At 41.0% G+C, this 18,415-nt stretch overlaps 1 protein-coding gene across 3 annotated transcripts in view; it reads right to left on the bottom strand.

Annotated features, from left to right (window-relative positions):
* Nucleotides 1-18,415, bottom strand: part of ARID5B (AT-rich interaction domain 5B) — a 115,627-nt gene that overhangs the window by 29,726 nt on the left and 67,486 nt on the right. For 2 of the 3 annotated variants that reach the window (XM_064716628.1, XM_064716627.1), the window contains 3 exons: nucleotides 8,935-9,047; nucleotides 2,556-2,760; nucleotides 165-217 (listed from right to left, as the gene is read on the bottom strand). In XM_064716628.1, coding sequence (XP_064572698.1) covers nucleotides 165-217; nucleotides 2,556-2,760; nucleotides 8,935-9,047 — 371 coding nt within the window. The remainder of the gene's footprint in view (nucleotides 1-164; nucleotides 218-2,555; nucleotides 2,761-8,934; nucleotides 9,048-18,415) is intronic. The other variant, XM_064716629.1, reaches the window with a different exon arrangement.

Here is an 18,415-nt window from a genome sequence, read left to right as displayed (position 1 = left end):
GATCTGGAACTAATTGGGACCATTTCCAAAAATGGCCCAATAAACCCACAATGAGTACAGCTAGTCTAAAATGCAGCAAATGATTGTTTGCTTTCACATTTTTTTTTCTAACAGGGAAAAGTTAGATTGCACAATTATTTCATTTAAGTTACTTAAACACTTACTGTTTCATATCCTCCCAGTTTTTGAGCAGCTTGAAACATAGTCCAAAGGTTAACTGTTAGAGGGACAATAAGTATTTAGATAAGCATTGCATTAGCCAACATATTTCAAAGAAATGTAAATTAAACAGTTTTAAAAAAAGAAAAATAGAGAAAAAAAAGCTCACAGTCCCTGAAAAAGCTCCTGTAAAACATTTTCCAAAGAGGTATTTACATAATCTGAAGAGTAAATATTAGCCCATACTATATATATTTTTAATTACATATAAGAGAACACACTTAGAAATTCCTTAACAGGACTGGAAAAATACACTGAGACAAAGGTAATGGGCTCATTTGACTTTGCTGATAAGAAACACGGTATAATGACTATAGCATGTTTCCATAACTTTGATAATAAAAATTACTCACTGGGAAGAATGTTACTTTTAATTATTTGTTTAATACCGGTTTCATTAGCAAGCAAGCAAGCCCCACACACTGGCTCACAGAGCAGGCCTATTGATTAGACAATATCCAATATTTACAGCAGCTCAGATAATGGGCTCCATAATCAATGAACAATAAGCTGCGTTCTAGCGGGCCTGCGTGAATGAACCCAGATGGAGCACGAATGAGCATTACTGGAATAATTGTGCTGTGGCTGGTTGTGCCTTGCCTGTGCCTGTGGGGTCAGAGCACAGAGGCAACTCAATTCAAAAGATGTGTTGGGAGAGAGTTGTTATTTCCTGCAGAACTACTCTCCTCTCACGTGCTTTTCATCCTGGCCCCCTGTCCCATGGGGTCACGGCTTGCTGGTGTCTATTTTATTTAATTTAATTTTAATTTTTATTTTAGCTAATTTAATTGTTAGAAGAAAAATCCATGTCAGTCCTATCAAAGGTGTGTGCACAATTCCACCACCAGTGATTCCCCACAGACACACTACAAATACTTGAGGTCAGCAGTAACGCTGCAGACCATGGAGAATGGGATCTCCTTCTCCATGGGGGGATGCTCTGCTGTACTGTTCGTTCTGCCTCTTCCCAACAACCTGTTTATATTGGCAATGTTTGCACAAGCCTTGCTGGACAAATACAGAGCCCCATCTTGCAAACATTTCTGCTTTTCTCGGCATACTTTTGGTATTTAAGTACTTGCCGGATCAGGCCCCTACTTCATAATGAATGTCAGGCAAGTTTCAATGTATTTCAGCTAAATGTTAGCAGCAGGCCCTACCCCCAGTGGGCAACTTTAGAAATAATACTTTAGCTTGTCTTTTGAGCCCACCCTGTCTCCATGCTTGATGGAATGCAGAATAATATGGGGGGGTGGGGGAGAAATAAAAAATTTCTTCAACACAAAATGTTCTGAAAGCCTCATTGAACCTTGTACAGCTTCAAAGCTATCAAGAGCTTTGCTTAGGCCTTGATTTAATCTGAATCAATGCATAATGCAACGAAGCTGTTCATAGTACATTAATTTTACTCCCATTTCAAGCAGCCAGTTTTCAGACAAACACTGTAATCATTCTGAGTTATATAAGTTTATAATGGCTGCTGGAGGCCTGTTGCAATCAGTGCCAATTGCTATTAGGTATGTAAATTGTTATGTAAAACATACAGGTTTGACATTCTTCATCAAAATAACACATGGTTTTAATCTAGGAGATAAATTAGAGTAAATAATATTTCAATCCATGGCGTTTTCCCTTTAAGGAAATAAAGCATCATTCAATCTATAGATAAGGAGGAGAAATTCCCCCATTTACAGCTTTTGTTGGAAACTGTGAAAGATCTACATTGTGCTGCAATATTTATGCAAAATTCAGTTTCAACTGTATCTTCTCCACATACAATTAATTTACAGATTGTGGCACTACAAACTGTACATGCCAAAGCAATTCTCAAGACTGCATTCTGTATTAAGCAGATTCAGTCTGGTTTTATTCTCCAAAGTCAGTAATTTATTAACTAGAAACACATTTTGGGGCTTAAAAATATGATCCCTTTTGTGCCTTTCTTGACCACCTTTAAATGTCTTCCTTTAATATTTGTCCTTTCATAAAGAACATCTGGGCACAATAAAGATACGTCATATTATTAACTCAGAAGAAAGGCATTACAGACGCTGCAGATTTACAAAACAGAAAACTAGAGAGTTTTCAACATGCCTATTTCTAGTCATAATCAGCGGATTTAAACCTATAAATATCCGGCAGCAACTACCCCAGAAGGAAGAGATGCAAATCTAGGCATAAGACAGTGAAATGCCTGGACTGGAAAATGTGTAGAGATAAACATGGTCCCTCCCCATCCATAAGGCTTTAAAACAGGCTTTGTGTGCAATTGCTTTCTCCAGAGAAGCCAAACCATTCTAAAATGTCAACAAGAAAGTGAGAAAAAGGATACTTACTCTGCTTAAAACCTAAATAGGGTATTCGTTCAATTGGTGTTTTCCTCTCTTTCATATATTTATAAAGAGCCACAAGGAAAGCCTGCTCATCAGCTCTGCATTCTTCACCTATGGCAATCTTTGATTTATCCTCACTTGAGCCTTTCTTACAGTTGCTGTTGTTACTCTTGGGTTTGGGCAAAGCTGACTTAGCCTCACATTTTACCTGGGAAAAGAAAAGATGTCATATCAGATCTGGGTAATCTTTAATTTTCACTTAAGGAACAAATACCCTCTTCTAGCAGAATGGATTGTTTAAAAAAATGAAGGCCAAACCATGCGACTGTATTTGAGGGGAAACAAAGGAAGCTATTTATAGAGCTAAAATGTCTTGTTCTGAATCTTAGTCACAACATTTTTAAACAGCCACATCTTTAAATCATTATAACTCACTGGTAATGCTCTCCAGATCTGCATTTTTATGACTATACATTGCTATGTCACAGCTTCTATCTCTCACATACACTTGCCATTAGCAAGTCTAATAATAACCCTTGTTCCAGGATTGACACTGAGCATTGTCAACTCCCGTAGACAACCCCTGGAGCTGAGGGTGCTCAGCCCCTTCCAGGAACGCTCAGCAGCCAGCTCTGAAATGACACATTCTTCTCTCCTTTGGCCCACCAAAATAGATGCAAACCATGGCAAGCTTTATCCAGGCAGAGCCCTCAGCACACAAGTGGAGGTTCTGCTGTAGCATGGACTCAAGTCAAGTGTATTTGAGCATCCTAAGCATTTAGCAGAAGGGAGAGGCTGGTAGCTGGACACTTTCCTGGTAGACACTGGCATCCCCAATGCCCGTGAGTCCCAGAGCTCCAGGTGTCCCACTGGATTGCCCAGCAGATGTGTGCCACTCAGGAAATCAATAAATTGGAACCACTTCACCTCTCCTCAGTATTCATACATGAGGAAAAATACCCAGTGAGACTGGCTTAATTCTGCACTCCCTCTTGAAGACAATCCTCTCACTGAATGAAGCAAATTACAAATCGAGCGTTCACTTAAGGTACGTATACAAAAAAAAAAAAAAAAAAAAAAGAGCAGAAACCTGAGGTTTAAAAGCTGTACATCACCAAGACATTGGGACCATGGGATCAATAAATTTCCAATGAAATACTGGAAGTTCGCTAATACAAGGTAGTGGAGATGGTTACATGTATTTCGGATTTGCACTGTCCCTTCAACGCTTCTGAGTGCTGTCAGGAGCCTTCCAGTAGTTCCATAGCCCATCCAAGACAGGTCCTTTTGTTCTCCCAGAGGGAGCAGGGAGGCTCTAAGAGCCATCCCTTGGTATTTCAGGAGGATACCAGAGGAAAGTAGAGTATCCTGCTGTGCAGGAAGGCAGGAGTTCTTGCTCAAGCAACCCATGGACCCTCCTTCAGAACTGTCACTTCTAAACCAGCTGCTTTCTGGATATTGTTGACAATTTGGAAGCAACTGCTATGAAGAGCATTATGTAAGTGCTTGTAAACAAATATCACTGGAAAGACCACAACCACAATATGCTTATATTATCTTAATAAAAGATACTCTGGCATTTCAGGCTCAGGGAAAGCAAAATCTTTATACTGCTCCAGGTATTAACTTTGCAGAGAGTACTGAGTTCAGGTGATCTGCTCCACAGTTTTCCACAGATGCTGGACAAAGCAATGGTAGCTCCTAAGCAGAGTGGACAAGTGGTCACAATTTTCCATGGCAACTGATGCTGCTGAAAAACCTCCAATATTGGCTACTGCAGGGTACAGGCTCACTCGTCCCAGGCAATGCAGCAGGACTGGGAAATGGGGTTCCTGTGGGGTTTTTCTTGATCACTCGCTGCTGAAGTATGTCCAGTGTACTGCTTGATACTCTCCAATTGCACAGTTCAAAGAGATGCTGTCTTCCTACAGCACAAGACACCGTCCTTTGTGTTTTAGATGAACAGATATGCTTGTTGATTAAACTTTTGTAAAGATCATTGGTTTCATCCAAAGCTCAGAGGAGCTGAACTGGTTTTTTTCCTATTAAATGAACTCTGGACTTCCTCATCCACTTTTCAGGTCAGCACTGTAATTCCTTGACTTTTTGTACTTTGGCATCTCACAAAAATTATTTAGCAGCTTCCAAAGTTTAAATTACACTGTCATACGTTTCAATGCTTCACCAAAGACTGGGTTAACACTCCCAAAAGGAATGCATGACTTCAGTAATTCTAGGACTTTTAATTGGAGCTGCAAATTTGGAACAAATTCACTGGACCTGGGAACAATATTTCAGTTTTCTCACCCACTTGCTTGGATTGTTTTCCAAACCAGACAATTCAGAACTATGTTTACAAAGACAACCTGGGCATGAACTCTAAGTGAAATCAAAGCTCACAGCTGTGCAAGCAAACTAATGGCAAGGGATACTACCCTACAGGAGACAAAGGCAAAGTAATGTTAAGAAAGCTACCAGGAGTGGGGAAAAACCCGTGGTACACACAACCTTCCTCTCTATGTCTACAGAGAAGCAAGGTCAAAGTCCCTGTGGAAATCGAGGTGTCAAAATGCAATGGGCTGACTCCAAGCAGTATTGGGTTCAACAAAGCTTTGGTGAAGGCTACAATGCTTCATCTGTTCAGCATTTGAGGTCCAAACCTCACTTCTGGAACCTCCCCACCATCTGACAGGCAATATGGATGAATGCCATGACCAATGATTAATGAGAACAAAAAGGGCCAAATGCCATTCTGGGCAATACCAGTGTAAATCCAGCATAAACATATCAAAATCAGTGAGAATGATATCAGATTTGCTCCAAGCACCACAAACTGCCCTTCTCTTTCAAAACACAAACCCAGTGCCACAGCTGGGTTAAGCTGGATAAGATGGAGGCGCACTGAGATGGGGTCTGGAACATCTGACCATCTCCTGCTGTGCGTTCCATCAGAGGTGGGTGATCCATGACCAAATGGTCAGTGAACACTCATGGGTACAACTGTGTGTTTGTCTTCTCCTGCCAGAGGTCACACACAACACAGACCACAGCAGATCTGCACTTTACAGTTTCCATCAGATAATGGTCGAGGCACTCGGAATAAGTCTCCAGGTCTGAGAGCATGCCAGGCCACCTGTTGCCACAGGAAAAGCATATCCTGGCAACTTCTAAACTCATTTCCCAGATCCTGTCGTACAAATGAAGTGAGAGGTTTACTTCAGCAATTGCACTAGGAGATGTAATTAATAGATCCATTTGGGGACAATTTCCTTGTTTAACAAGTTAATCCCTTCAGTCCCTCAAAATGGTCAGATCAGCCATTTTTAAGAAGCATTAGAACATACTTTGAATTGGGAACACTCTCTGGGAGGATGAAGCAGGTACAATGAGGGTCATCTGCTGGAGCCCCCAAGTTCCAAAAGCCTGTCCAGTACTGATGACACATCAAGTATGAAAGCCTCCAGAGTCCTAGGAGTGTTTCAAGGGAAGATCTTGATGTATCCCTCTCCGGGAGAGCTGATCCTGCTGGAGTAGATGGCCTTGTATTCCTTTCCCAGCCGTGGAGGGAACTCCCCTGGCATCTTCCCCAGGAGGCACTAAAATTGATGCAGTGACCACCAAAGAGATACAGAGAGCAAAAGCAAGAAGTGGCACACAAAAGAGTCACCCTTCCCTGGCAGCACCTGCAGCTCCAGGACCACACTACCTGTGACCTATCACTCTATTTCTAACAAGTCACCTACACTGCAATTGACCCAGAAATGCTCCTACCCAACCAGCCACTTTTCTTTGTCAGGTTAACTGTGAAACCCTCAAAATGATCTGCTGATAGCTCAAGACAAACATGCCTGATGAGAAGTTGATTTCAAGAATTAAGCTTTCGAGTCACTGGCAGTAGAAAACATGAAATTCAGCAAGCCATGACAACTATGCAGCTTGCATTGGTCTTGACAGGCTCAAAACCACAGCCTTTGGAATGTCCCTTCTGCCATTTCCCAACCCAAAACATTTGGCTACTGCAACTCCATCAGAGCCATTGCCCCACCAGTGAGAAATGAGGCTGCTGCAGACACTGAGTGACAGGATCTGAGAATGCAAGCAGCACAACTTCTGGTCAGAAGGGATTTTATCTGCAACAAGAATATGGCCAGGACTGCTAAATGCTTCAGCATCTGATTGAAGTGGATTAATCCCATTTACATGAGCAGTGTTCAGTCCTGCTCTCCATGGACCCATTGTCAGCAGTGCTCAGACATGGAGCACTCACAGAGGACAATCAATGGTGAACTCCAACATGGAGCTTCAGATGACCACATCCTAACAGTTTCCAGCAATGACAAGATGGTAGGTGGATCTTCCTCCTTTGTCCCCAGTAAGGCAGGGTCTGCACAAAGTGCAGTGCATCTGCTGTGGAGGGTTTGATTCACTGTCCCCCTCTCAGGGAAGTGTATCCACAGCCCTGAGACACAGATTGATGTGAAGAGCCACACTGAAGTCAGTGTGACTACGTGCAAGGATATTATATCATGAGCATGTCTATTATTTATAATGAAATTAAGCTGGCCAAGATAATTAATGCTATTAATATCTGCACAATGATGAGCACAGTATGACTAGATAAATAGGTGGAATTACTTCTTATCTGAAATATCCTCCCATCTGACTAGTAGTGAACCCAAAGATAAACAGAGAGGATAAACAATTTGGTATGAAGTGTTATTGTTGTTTTTAATTACCTAATACCTATATATCAGGTGCTGAAGAGGCAGAGCTACTTGTGCTACAGTCTGGGGTGCTTTGACAATATGGTCCATGCCACAGTGCACTGTGGATATTTTGACATGAAAAATGGCTTGGGGGAAGGGGGAATTGAGGCAAATTGAGACATCTTCACACAATGCATTTTGCGCGTTCCTTCACAGAGAAAACATTCAGACAAACTCTATAGTATCTGGCAGGACCCTGCAACTCAATACAGCAGGCTCCATCACCTCTTACCATGGCTGCCTAATACGATAGTAGAGACTCCAACTGAGCACAAGAGGGCCCAAAAGGAAGAGAAACAATGACTTAAGGGCAGAGTTTCATCATGAACTTCAGCCTCCTTTATCGTCATCAACAGAAGGCACAATTTTAACTGAACTCCTAGAGAGGAGGAGGAGGTGGAATTTAATTTGCCTTCCTGTGAGAAACTGAGAGCAGAACACTCCTACTTGACCTCTTTAACCTCCTAATCTCCCAGGACATTCACTGTGTACAACAATACCAACGCAAATGGATCTATAGATCCACTGTATTTCCTAAAGAGATGGTCACAACAATGCAAGTGTTTTTCAGATACACATCCATCTAATTTATTGAAACAATAGATTTGGGAGGAGTTGGTGTAAAAAGTCACTTATACTTTTAAGCTAAACAGCTAAATAGTATATGTAAATCTCTTTAGCTGTTTAGCTTAAAAGTATAAGTGACAAAGTTCTGTCTTAGATAAAAATCAACTATTGCTTTAAGTAATTTTCCATCTTTGCACCTTAGAGTTTCTAATTAAATCATCTTGAAAGGAGCCATTTGTGCTGCTCTTTTTTTTAAGAGAAAACTAAATTCCTGTCTAAAACCACTCAGACAACATACAAAATAGGATGCAATTTATACTACAGAAACTCAATTTTAAAATATTTTAAGGAAAGGACACAAACCCACAAATATCTTAGAGATTAAGTCTATAAACACTAATCAGTGATCCCATTTTTACTTGCAGTATGGGCTAAGCACTGCAGCACTGTAAATGCATGCACTATTCAGCAAACCGTGGAACATGCAGCTCAGCAGTAAGTATTAAAGAAACAGCCCAGATTTTTTTTTAAGCTTTCATATTGAGTTCCTGCCTTTATCTTTTATTTTTTTTTTCCAATTAAAAAATGTCGAGATCTTAACATCAGGGTAATGCCTTTTGTGTTTGCTTCTTAGAAACCATTACTGAGGCAGCTCTTGTTTCATAGTCTGTTTATCTTCAAACTTATATTTAGAAGTACATTGTAACAGGGTGAGCTGCTCCCAGGTTTATTTTTAATTCCTAGATACTGTCACACACTATGTTTGTGTGTCACAGAATGTGAAAACTAACACTAGATGCCAAGAAAGCTTAAGCACTACCAGTTACCAACAAGCTGATAGCATTAGGTTGTTAGGTGATTATAATTGCTGGTAACTTTGAACACAGGCATGATTTAAAGTGAAAAATAAAACTATTGAAAAAAATTAAGTTTACCTCCTCAAGAAAATAAGTTACACTCTAAATGTGAAACCGCATGCTGGGAAACAAAGGCAGGGTTGTACCTAAAACAGAGGAGAGCGCCGAAAAGAGTATTATTAAGTGATTTACCTTGGCAACAGCTTTGCTTTCAGAATTATTGTTGGAATCCTTAATGCCATTTAATGAATCTCTTCTCTGTGGGCATGGCTTCTTTTTGCGCGGTCTGCCTTTAAGATTTGGCGCTGAAAATTAATGGAGAACACTTTGAGCACATTGTCTTATACTGGATGCTTAACAGCCAAAAGCATAATAAATAATTCCACTACAATCACTCACAGAAATGTACACATCTGTCTACAGTAAATGCTTATTACGAGATTCCCGTCCTCTGTGGTTACATCTTGACACACTATACATTTCTATAGAATATCCCCCAAGGCTAATCTATTCTACTTTCACATAGCCAATTAATACTAAGTCAAACACTGGTCTCCCAAGGAATCAGAGAGAAAGCACAAATATTTTTTCCTGGTACAAAAAAGAACAAAATTTAATATTAACTGGCAACTTTAATCACCCTGCTGCCTTTATTTCTAATCTTCAAGCAAGAGCACTAACTGCTATTTCCAACTTTGGGCAACATCTGGCACTGGAAATGCTCTGAAATATTGAAATTCCTTACAGCTCCAAGAAATGTTTATATATCCTGTCAGTCTTGTCAAAGTTTTTCTAAAAAAGTTTAAGAAAAAAATAAAAAAATTTCCCCTGAGTCTTGAAAGGGATCAAAAAAAACCCTTAACAACTAGTTCTGGAAGTTGACAAGTACTGAAATAAGTGATTGATTGTTTCATAAGGGTTACATACCACACATACAAATTAATGTGAATCACTTTCAGTTTTGTCCAATTCTTAAGATAAAACAGCTCTGAAATAACACAGTGACTAAATCCTAGCTGTGCTGAGCCATACGAGGAATGGGATATGGATCATCATAAAAAATATCACACTCATCTTTCAATAGTGCTATTACAACATAAATTATGATCATATATAGAAATAATAGATGAAGCAGATGTTTGCTCATTATTACATGTCCCCTCTGTTTTCAGATTTAAAAATCAGCCTTGGACTACTATGGCAACATTTAAAATGATAAACAATCATTAACTAATGACTGTACCGAAGAAGATAATTTCCTTCAAACCTTTAATTTTTAGGTAACCATTGTTTTCCTTACTTAAAGGGATGATTAGAACAATGTCAGAAATCTAAACATCACAAACCTCTTGAGTGTCTTCTAATTGTTTCTAATCTTTCATTTGTTACACAGTAAGCCAGTGGTTTCAGGACATTTTACATTTTAATTAGTTTGCAAACACAATAAAGGGTGCTAATTTGATTTTATAGTTTGAGTAGCACTTTCATATTTGGTCTGTTCAGAGAAAAAGAAAAGCTTTGGGTTTAAAATAAAAAGATCCTTTTTCTTCCCCCAACACTGGTGTAAGGTAAAAAAAAAATCTATATGTGTATGAGTATATATATATGCGTGTGCATATGGGAGTAAGTCCATATTTGTGTCTATCTAAAAATACATATATCTCCCTACAGAAATATCTCCATTTATCTCCAGTGAAGCACATTCTGCTTATTGAAAAGTACTGCAGAAAGCAATTCTGAAATTGTCATCTGAGGCTAACATGCAAAATCAAACAAAGAGAGAAAGAAATTATTACCCATTCCAGCCGACAAACATCTGCCTGATTTATATCAGTACTCATGAATGCTAGAGCATGTGAGTGCACAGCACGCCGCTGGAGTCCCAGCGTGGTGTGGATGTCAGTCTGACACAAAACGAGCGCGGAGTGCTCGCTCGGTGCTCACACATCCCCTCCCCCAGCCGCTCCATTACTCATCCCAACAGAGCCGAGCGGCTCGGCGGGAGCGTGGGATGAGCTCCGAGGGCTCCAGCGCCGGCTGCCAGCTCTGGCCACGCCGCCCTGCCTTATTTATAAACCCCGCTCAAGCTTTGATGTCCTCCTGATGCCTACAGGGATTTTCTGGCACACGACCTGGATGGGACGGACAGATCCTTAGCCACGGGCTGCCTCAGCAGTCGCTGAGTTCTTTAAAAAGGTACTGAAGGAAACAGAAATGTTCCCGCAATTTACTACACTTTGGCATACCTATTAAAAGATTAACCTTTGAATGAAAGGATCCCCAGGCCTGGCCCAACCAATGGCCAAAGAGGGATGTGGCTGAGCTACCATCAAACATATTTGCATGTGAGCTATTTGTCTTTTCTTTTGTTCCTTCATTCTGTTCTTACTTTTTAACAAATAAAGAAACTAGTTCAAGGCTCAATGTTTTTCAAACACACTTGCTATCATGAGTTTTGGCACTGTACTTTGCATCACACTGTAAAGCACTGCTAATGTTTTGCTAAAAGCTTTAAAAGCAAGAAGGCATTTGTTCCTAAATTCCAGGTATATTGAGCTTGCATATAAACACTGTTTGAATTGGAGCTTTCCACGGCAGAACTGGCACAAACCCACTATGAAATGGGGTATTTGCATTCTCCCTGTGGCTCAGGAGCTGCAGCAGGGAAGGTTTGTCTGCAGCACACACAAGGACCATCCCACACGCCCCATGGTATGGTTTTAAATCACCTAGAGCCACTTCACATCTGACACACAATTAACAAGAAAGCAGCAACAGGAATTATTATCAGAAGAGAAGGTCCTGGCATCTAATATCTACTCTGTAAAAGAAAACATTTGACATAGTCCCAAATCACACTTGAAACAAAGCCATTAATATTTGCTCCCTAAACCATTATAAATAAACACATTATATGAAGATTATTGCATTTCAGTGACATTCATTTTGTTCGTGTGAGCGAGGAAATATGACTAGGACAGAAGAAATAATTTACAAGTCACATTCGTGTTTCAATTTTGTCATCTTTTGTTTAATTTTTGACATATTCATGAGCATGCTGCAAGTGTCTTGAATTTGTTATTCATAATTATTTTAAAGCAATTTTATACATTTTGTGGCTTAGTCACATTCAGTTTTCCTGATGATGTTGGATGTTCAGTATGTACTGGACAGCTAAGTGAGTATCCTATGGGTTTTCTTCTGTTTTCTAGTGGAGAAGGACTTCTGGCATGACTACCTAAGAACATCCAAAATGATTCACTTTCTTCATGTGTTTGTGCATATGGCTTTCAAATTCATTTTCTGAAAGCATTTGTGGCAGTGAGGCCTGATAATTTACACATTCCCAGAAGGCGAGAGCATAAGCAAAGAAAATTGAAGTAAAAAAAATGAATAAATAAGTACAGAAAAAAGTTTGCATTATTTGCTACCTCTTTGGTGTGAGTGCTTGTAACAGGAGTACGAGAGAGACAACACCGTACCAGTAAAAATAACTTTCTTTCCTGTGTAATTGACAAAGTGATTGCCTTTTGCCAATATGTAAATTATCAGGCCCACTGCCACTGCCTAGAAGAACTCCCAGCTCTGGTTTTACCCCAAGAAAGTTAAGTTGTATGCAGGGGAAAGATAAATACACAAAAGTGGGAGCTGCCAAAATCAACCATGACCATTAACACTGTTTACAATGGAAAAACATGGGCTGCCACAACAAGACAGCACATTCACCTGCCACCTTCTTTTCCTATGCATCCAGGATGGGGAAGTAATTACAGGGCTTACCATCTCCCCGTTATCAGGTCAGCCTCACCTAACCTCACACTGATAATGCCATGAATAAGCCAACAAATAATGGCTGTTGTTTTGGGATACCTGAATTTAGCAGGTCACTTACTGTAAAATGACCTCTTTTTTAGAGTTTGATTATCACTGGAGGTCCAGGGAGTTCAACTCTCCCAATAACACTGTTCTCTACATTCACATATTTTGGCTGATGCAGATTTGTTGTTATAGGGAGGGTGTTAAAAAAAATAGTGGCCTTCACAGAGCTGAGGTCAAGCTATGTTGGCATTTTGTCAAAATCAGTGGTGTAGCCAAGAGTTTTTAATGAGCCTGGAATGCATTACCTCATTTTTCATACCTGGATCACTTACTCATGTTGAGCCCAAAATAACCTTGGACCTTGCTGGCTGCTCAGCAAACCATGTAAGTAAACAAGTACTGTACTCATGCCTAAAACATGTATCTTTTAATTGCTTGCTCCACATTTCTTACTCTAGAGCACATCTAAGCAACTGTAATGCCCATGATCAAAGTTCTTGGCTTTCCAGGCCTCTCTGACCTGGGTAACTATTTCCTGACACAACTTTTGATTCTGGCCTGCTGATACTCCAGGTTCTCAGACACACTTCAAAAGTAGGAGAAAAAAAGGAAATAAAAAATGAAAAGAAGGCCATTGCCATATTTTGCTAATAGACTTACAACTTACACTGCCAACCAGATTCTCCTGACTGCCTGCTGTTTTCTGTGACTTTGTTTTGTGGAAAGATGAAGGAAGAACAACAGCATATTTGCCAACTGCAAAAATCACTTAAAAAAAACCAACTGAGCTTCTAAAAATCTCCACGGCCATTGACAAAGAAGGGCCGGCAGAAGATCTGGGTCTACATTTAGGGTGGGCTCACAGAGTCAGGTGAGCTCTAAATGCAGAGCTGGGAGTGTACCAGAGGGAGGTAATCACAAACCAAGGTTTAGGTGGAGCAGTGGAAGTTGCAAGAAGTGAATGAACAGGGATGAACAGTGGTGCTGGATTCAGAAGAGACATGAGGCTGCCAAATGCATCCACAGCCATTCTTCCCTGAAGGACACCCTGCACAGTGTCCCCTCACAGAACCTCCTGCACTGTGCCAGTCTTTCACATGTCTTCTGCACAAAAGCTGTGATACCAGAATCCTTGGCTCTAAGCTGCAAAACCATCAGCACATACAGCACAGATTAGGAGATCTCCCTTCTGAGGCAGGTGGAAATGGCAGCATGTGTCAGATCCCAGAGCTATTCATGAGTCGGTGCCAAATAGAAGCTGGAGGTGGCATATGGAGGTGCCTGGCCATCAAAGCCAAGGTGAGAAGAATGGCCCCAGATCTCCACAAAATCCATGAACTGACCATGCCTGTTAGCAGGTGGCAAACAGCTGGTTGCTGAGGACATCCCTAATGCAGCCTGGCAAAAGTCAGCTCTTGGCTGAAAAACATGGTTACATGTTGCACCTTTTAAAATGTAATGAATAGAAAGTTAACAGGTTTAATGGCTTTAACACTTACCCCTCTAGGGGGCTTCAGGCATTCTGCAATATCTGGAAGTTGAGAAAAGCATATTGCTGTATTTAAGCATGGTCTCAAAAACTGTTCAAAGCTTAGTTAATCTTGCATATTTTGTGGAGTCCCAGCTGCTTCCTTGATTTCTCTGTCACCATCATCTCCTTATTTTATCTCCATCCCCTCATTCCCTTTTCTGCATTTTGACTTCAGGCCTTCACATTTAATTTATTTTCCTTTCACCCCTGAAAGTTTATTTAAAAGCTTTTGCCTCCAGGAAACATGGTCCAAAAATGAGGGCTTGGGGCATTTATTGCCCAGGCATGCTGAGCTGATGAAGAGAAGCAGCAAGCTGTAAGTAACCTAATATTGCATCGAAAGGGTAGAAATTAAAGTGCCTGGAAAAGAAAGCAAAGTATCAGTCTGCACTAAAAAAACCTGTTTCCTGTGTTTAGGAAACATTATCAATTCAATTTGGGGAAGGTCTCAACAGGATCCTAAGTACACCTATGGAAGTCAATGGTGAGCACCTACCAACAACTCAAGCCCTCACCAAGCAGTGGAGGTCACACAGCCTCTCTGTGCACACACAGACACCCCTCATGTTTGCTCAAGCTGACATGAAACAACCCAAATATCAAAATTATTTTTACTAGGCTTCTTCCAAATGAAAACACTTGTTTATTCCTTTCTTTACAACTGAACATGCCAGGCCTGACCTGGAAGCTCCCGAGCACAACAGTGAACAACCTTGCAGGAAACATTCAGGATTCATGCTGCTTTCTAACCCACATGGAGAAAGAGTGGACTTGTGTAGCCATTTCTGAAAGTTTTGTTTTGGAAATGAGATATCCCATGCTACGTGTGGGGAAAATCAATTTGCTACCTCTCTAAAGAAAACATTCCCCATTTGGAAATAAGTGAAACAGACACTTCCTTGTGTGGATTAATGTGGAGACATATGACTTGCTGCAGACTGTTGTTTTGACCCCCCTCCTGACCAGACAATCTCTGAAGGAAGCAAAATGCTAGTATTTTTCATGAATTATGGTTCAGACTAGCATTGCTTTTAACTGAAAATTTAGAGGCGCTGCAAACATCAGGTTGGTGAATTTTGCCAAAAAATGAATGGTTCTTTTTTCCATGGAAGATGGAGATAAAGTTCAGGATGAGGCTTGGAGTATCTTTTTCTTTATTTCAGCATGGTTGGATATTAAGACTTTTCCTTGATCTGGACTTCTATATGTCCTGCTGACTAATGTGGATTTTAAAAAATGGAAAAAAGTTGTGGTTTTTTTTTTTTTCCTGGACAAAATCTATATATGTGTTGGAAATTATGAAGTGCAGTAAATTGAAATGGAAAGCTGAAGACTTCAGAGAAAAATCTATGCTTGACAAATACATGACATTCAAGTAGACCTTAGAGGAAATTAAAATAATAGTAACAAAAAAATTCGGTGTAGGCCTATTACTGGCTACAGATGACAGGACTATTACTAATGATTCAAAAAGAGGCAGAGGTGTTTGGTAAATATTTGTTCCATACTTGCAAAGAAGCCAGATGATATGCTTGCAAAAGAATATAATTAAAGCCAGTCAATTGACTTGGTTTTACAGAAACCAGATCTTAAAACAACAGAAAAGAAAAACAAACAAAGTACCTTATTTTACACTTTGAAACTATAAGCTTGGTTAGAGAAACTAGCTGCACACATGGAACTTACCTGCATTCAGTAAGACATCTGATTTAATATTAGATAATACTTTGATTAAAAAACAGCACTACATAATTTTATTCAAGCGTATATTGAATGGATTAAGAACTGGCTAAATGTAGGCATCAGTGGGGAATTTCTACCAAATGAAAAGATTTCTGGTGGGATTCCACAGGGGCTGCTCCTAACCTTGTAAGTATTACAAATTTTAATCAGTGAAATAAATATAAAGCCTCTGACAGTTACATTCACACTGACATGAGGACTGGCACAGTGCTAAGACTGACTCATACAAATGAGTAATCAGAAGGAAAACAGACCAGGAAAACACAATGCTCCTCAATAGAGCTCCAGCATGAAACCTGCAAACAGGGATTACAGGTCCAATTGACCAAGCCAAGGGTGACTGTTCACAGGCCACTACTCACTGGAAATTCAACATACACCGACAGGAAGATGCTGTGGCCAACAGGGTATCTGCCTTCACGGAGGTGTGAATAACTCACACTGTGCTGGGTTTGAGCAAAAATGACAGAGCAGTCACTTTACCAGGTAACAGGAGCTCCTCAAAGGTGAGAAAAAGTTGGCACACAGGAGTGAGGAGGCATAACCAGGCATGCCCAGGCACTGCAGCCCCCATACCTGATCCAGTGCCAGAATATGGAGGCATGTGTATAACCAGCTTTCTCAAGGCTCAGGGAAAAGCCTGAGCCCGACACAAGCTGGTGTGCACAGTGCAGGAAGCAAGAGATGAATTTGAGGGTCTGGAGGGTTGAGGTATCCGACTGGGGCTGGGTGTCCCTCTGTCAGGCTGCTGCCAGGAGAGCCTGGCCGCTGCGGGCGGCTGCAGCAGCCTGGCTGGCTGCACCACCAGGCGTCCAGCTGTCTGGCTCTGCTCCTTGCTCAAACAGCTGTTTCCCTTCTCCTTTAGAAAAAAGGTGGTGAACTGGATGAAAGAGTTTGCCAGCAATTTTGGCTGATGAGCCACTACTTGGGGTTCATACCAGATTAGATGACTCAGTGGTTCTGGTGAGAAATTGCATGAATATAGGATCAAACACAGTGAAGTACTGAGCAATGCAGGACAAGGAACATGAAGAGCTGCAGACTTGATTCAGCAAAGTTCATGCCTAACTCGTAAAGACCTGGAGCATGCAAGGACATCTGATGACCTAACTGGGCTAGCCACAACTTTGAGCCTGTGTTAAACACAGAACACAACCAAGCCAGCATGGCTCTCTCTGTCACTAATGGAAATGAAGCATTCAAGCCCTAAACAAAGAAATCTTCCTATCTCATCACAAAACACCCTGTGCTTGGGCAGCATCACAGGATCAGACATGGGTTCATCAAATTTCCCTTTCCCTCAGAAATCCTCAGTCAATCTCCAGCCCCAAGGCCCTCCATCCCCAAAGGTCACCTCCCGGGAGGCTGCACCCAGCAGACAGGGGCTTCAGTTTCTGTTGGAGGGTCAGAGCAACACTCAGGAAGTGTAGGCCTGACTTCACAAAATAGTAATAATAATTAAAAAAAAAATTAAAAAAAGGCAAGCAAAGAAAGGAAAGTGAGCAAGCAAATGAGCAGGTTCTAACAGATTATGTAATAGCCAAGACAAAGGCAATGCAAACATGGCAACAAGAAGTGAAAACGTGCAGCAAAGCCATGTAAGTCAGCCTGTCTGATCGAAACTCATCAGAACACTCAGGGCAGACCTTCCATTAGAGGGCTGGAGAAAATAGAAGGCAAATCTTAGGGCAGCTTTCCTCACAACGTTTCTTTTTCTCTCCAGTAAAAGGCAGCGTTTGTGTAATTGCTGTCTAGCAGAGTCAGCAGTACCCAATGGAGACATGACCTACATACCTCAGAAATACAACAGGAACGGAACCAGTCGTATCCACGTAGAGAGATGGATGAGATGGGCTAATTGACTGATGGACATTGTGCATGAATATAAGCAGGCAGAAATTCATGCCAGAAGGATAAAATGGACAGTTTCCAAGACCTTGCTTTTGGGAATAACAACGCCAGGTAGGAAACAATGATCATCAAGTTGTGCACAATGTGAAAGTGACAAATATATTATTTAAATAATCTCTTGCATTTCTGATTTGTAACTGATTATATAAGATTCTTTTTTGTGTGTGTGAGAATATTATAATTTCCTTTCCTTTTTTTTCCTCTGCACTTGATCACTGTACTGCAAAGTAATCAAAATTTGTTAGGCATAATCAACCTGCATGAAGATATTAGTAAAGTGACAAGCAGAAACTACAGAGTAAGCTCTCCCCTTTGATGCCTACAATTCAGCTGCCACCACAACAACTACACAAGGCATTAGGTGGAGGCAGGAGCAGCAGCCACAGCCTAAGCCCTGTGCCCATTCACATCTCTGGGTCATCACCAACTTCACTTGCAGCACTTGGCTTGCCAGTCACCCCTGCCGCAGTGCACGGAGTCAGCAAAGGGTTCAGAGGCAATTCCACTTCTGCAGAGAGCTTGGGAACAAAGCCTTGGCACCCTGGGAGATCTGGGTGACATGGGGTGTTATTGCTGAGGTGCAGAGGGGATGCTGCCCAGCACTGCTGAGCACAGGAAGGAATCTGCGCTTTTTCACCCACAAAACACAGAAGTGGAGCTCTGGCAGTT

The sequence above is a fragment of the Zonotrichia leucophrys genome, chromosome 6 (genome assembly GCF_028769735.1).
Source record: "Zonotrichia leucophrys gambelii isolate GWCS_2022_RI chromosome 6, RI_Zleu_2.0, whole genome shotgun sequence".
NCBI classification, from domain to species: domain Eukaryota; kingdom Metazoa; phylum Chordata; class Aves; order Passeriformes; family Passerellidae; genus Zonotrichia; species Zonotrichia leucophrys.
The sequence above is the reverse complement of the archived record's forward strand: the minus strand, read 5'-3'. Positions and strand labels throughout refer to the sequence as shown.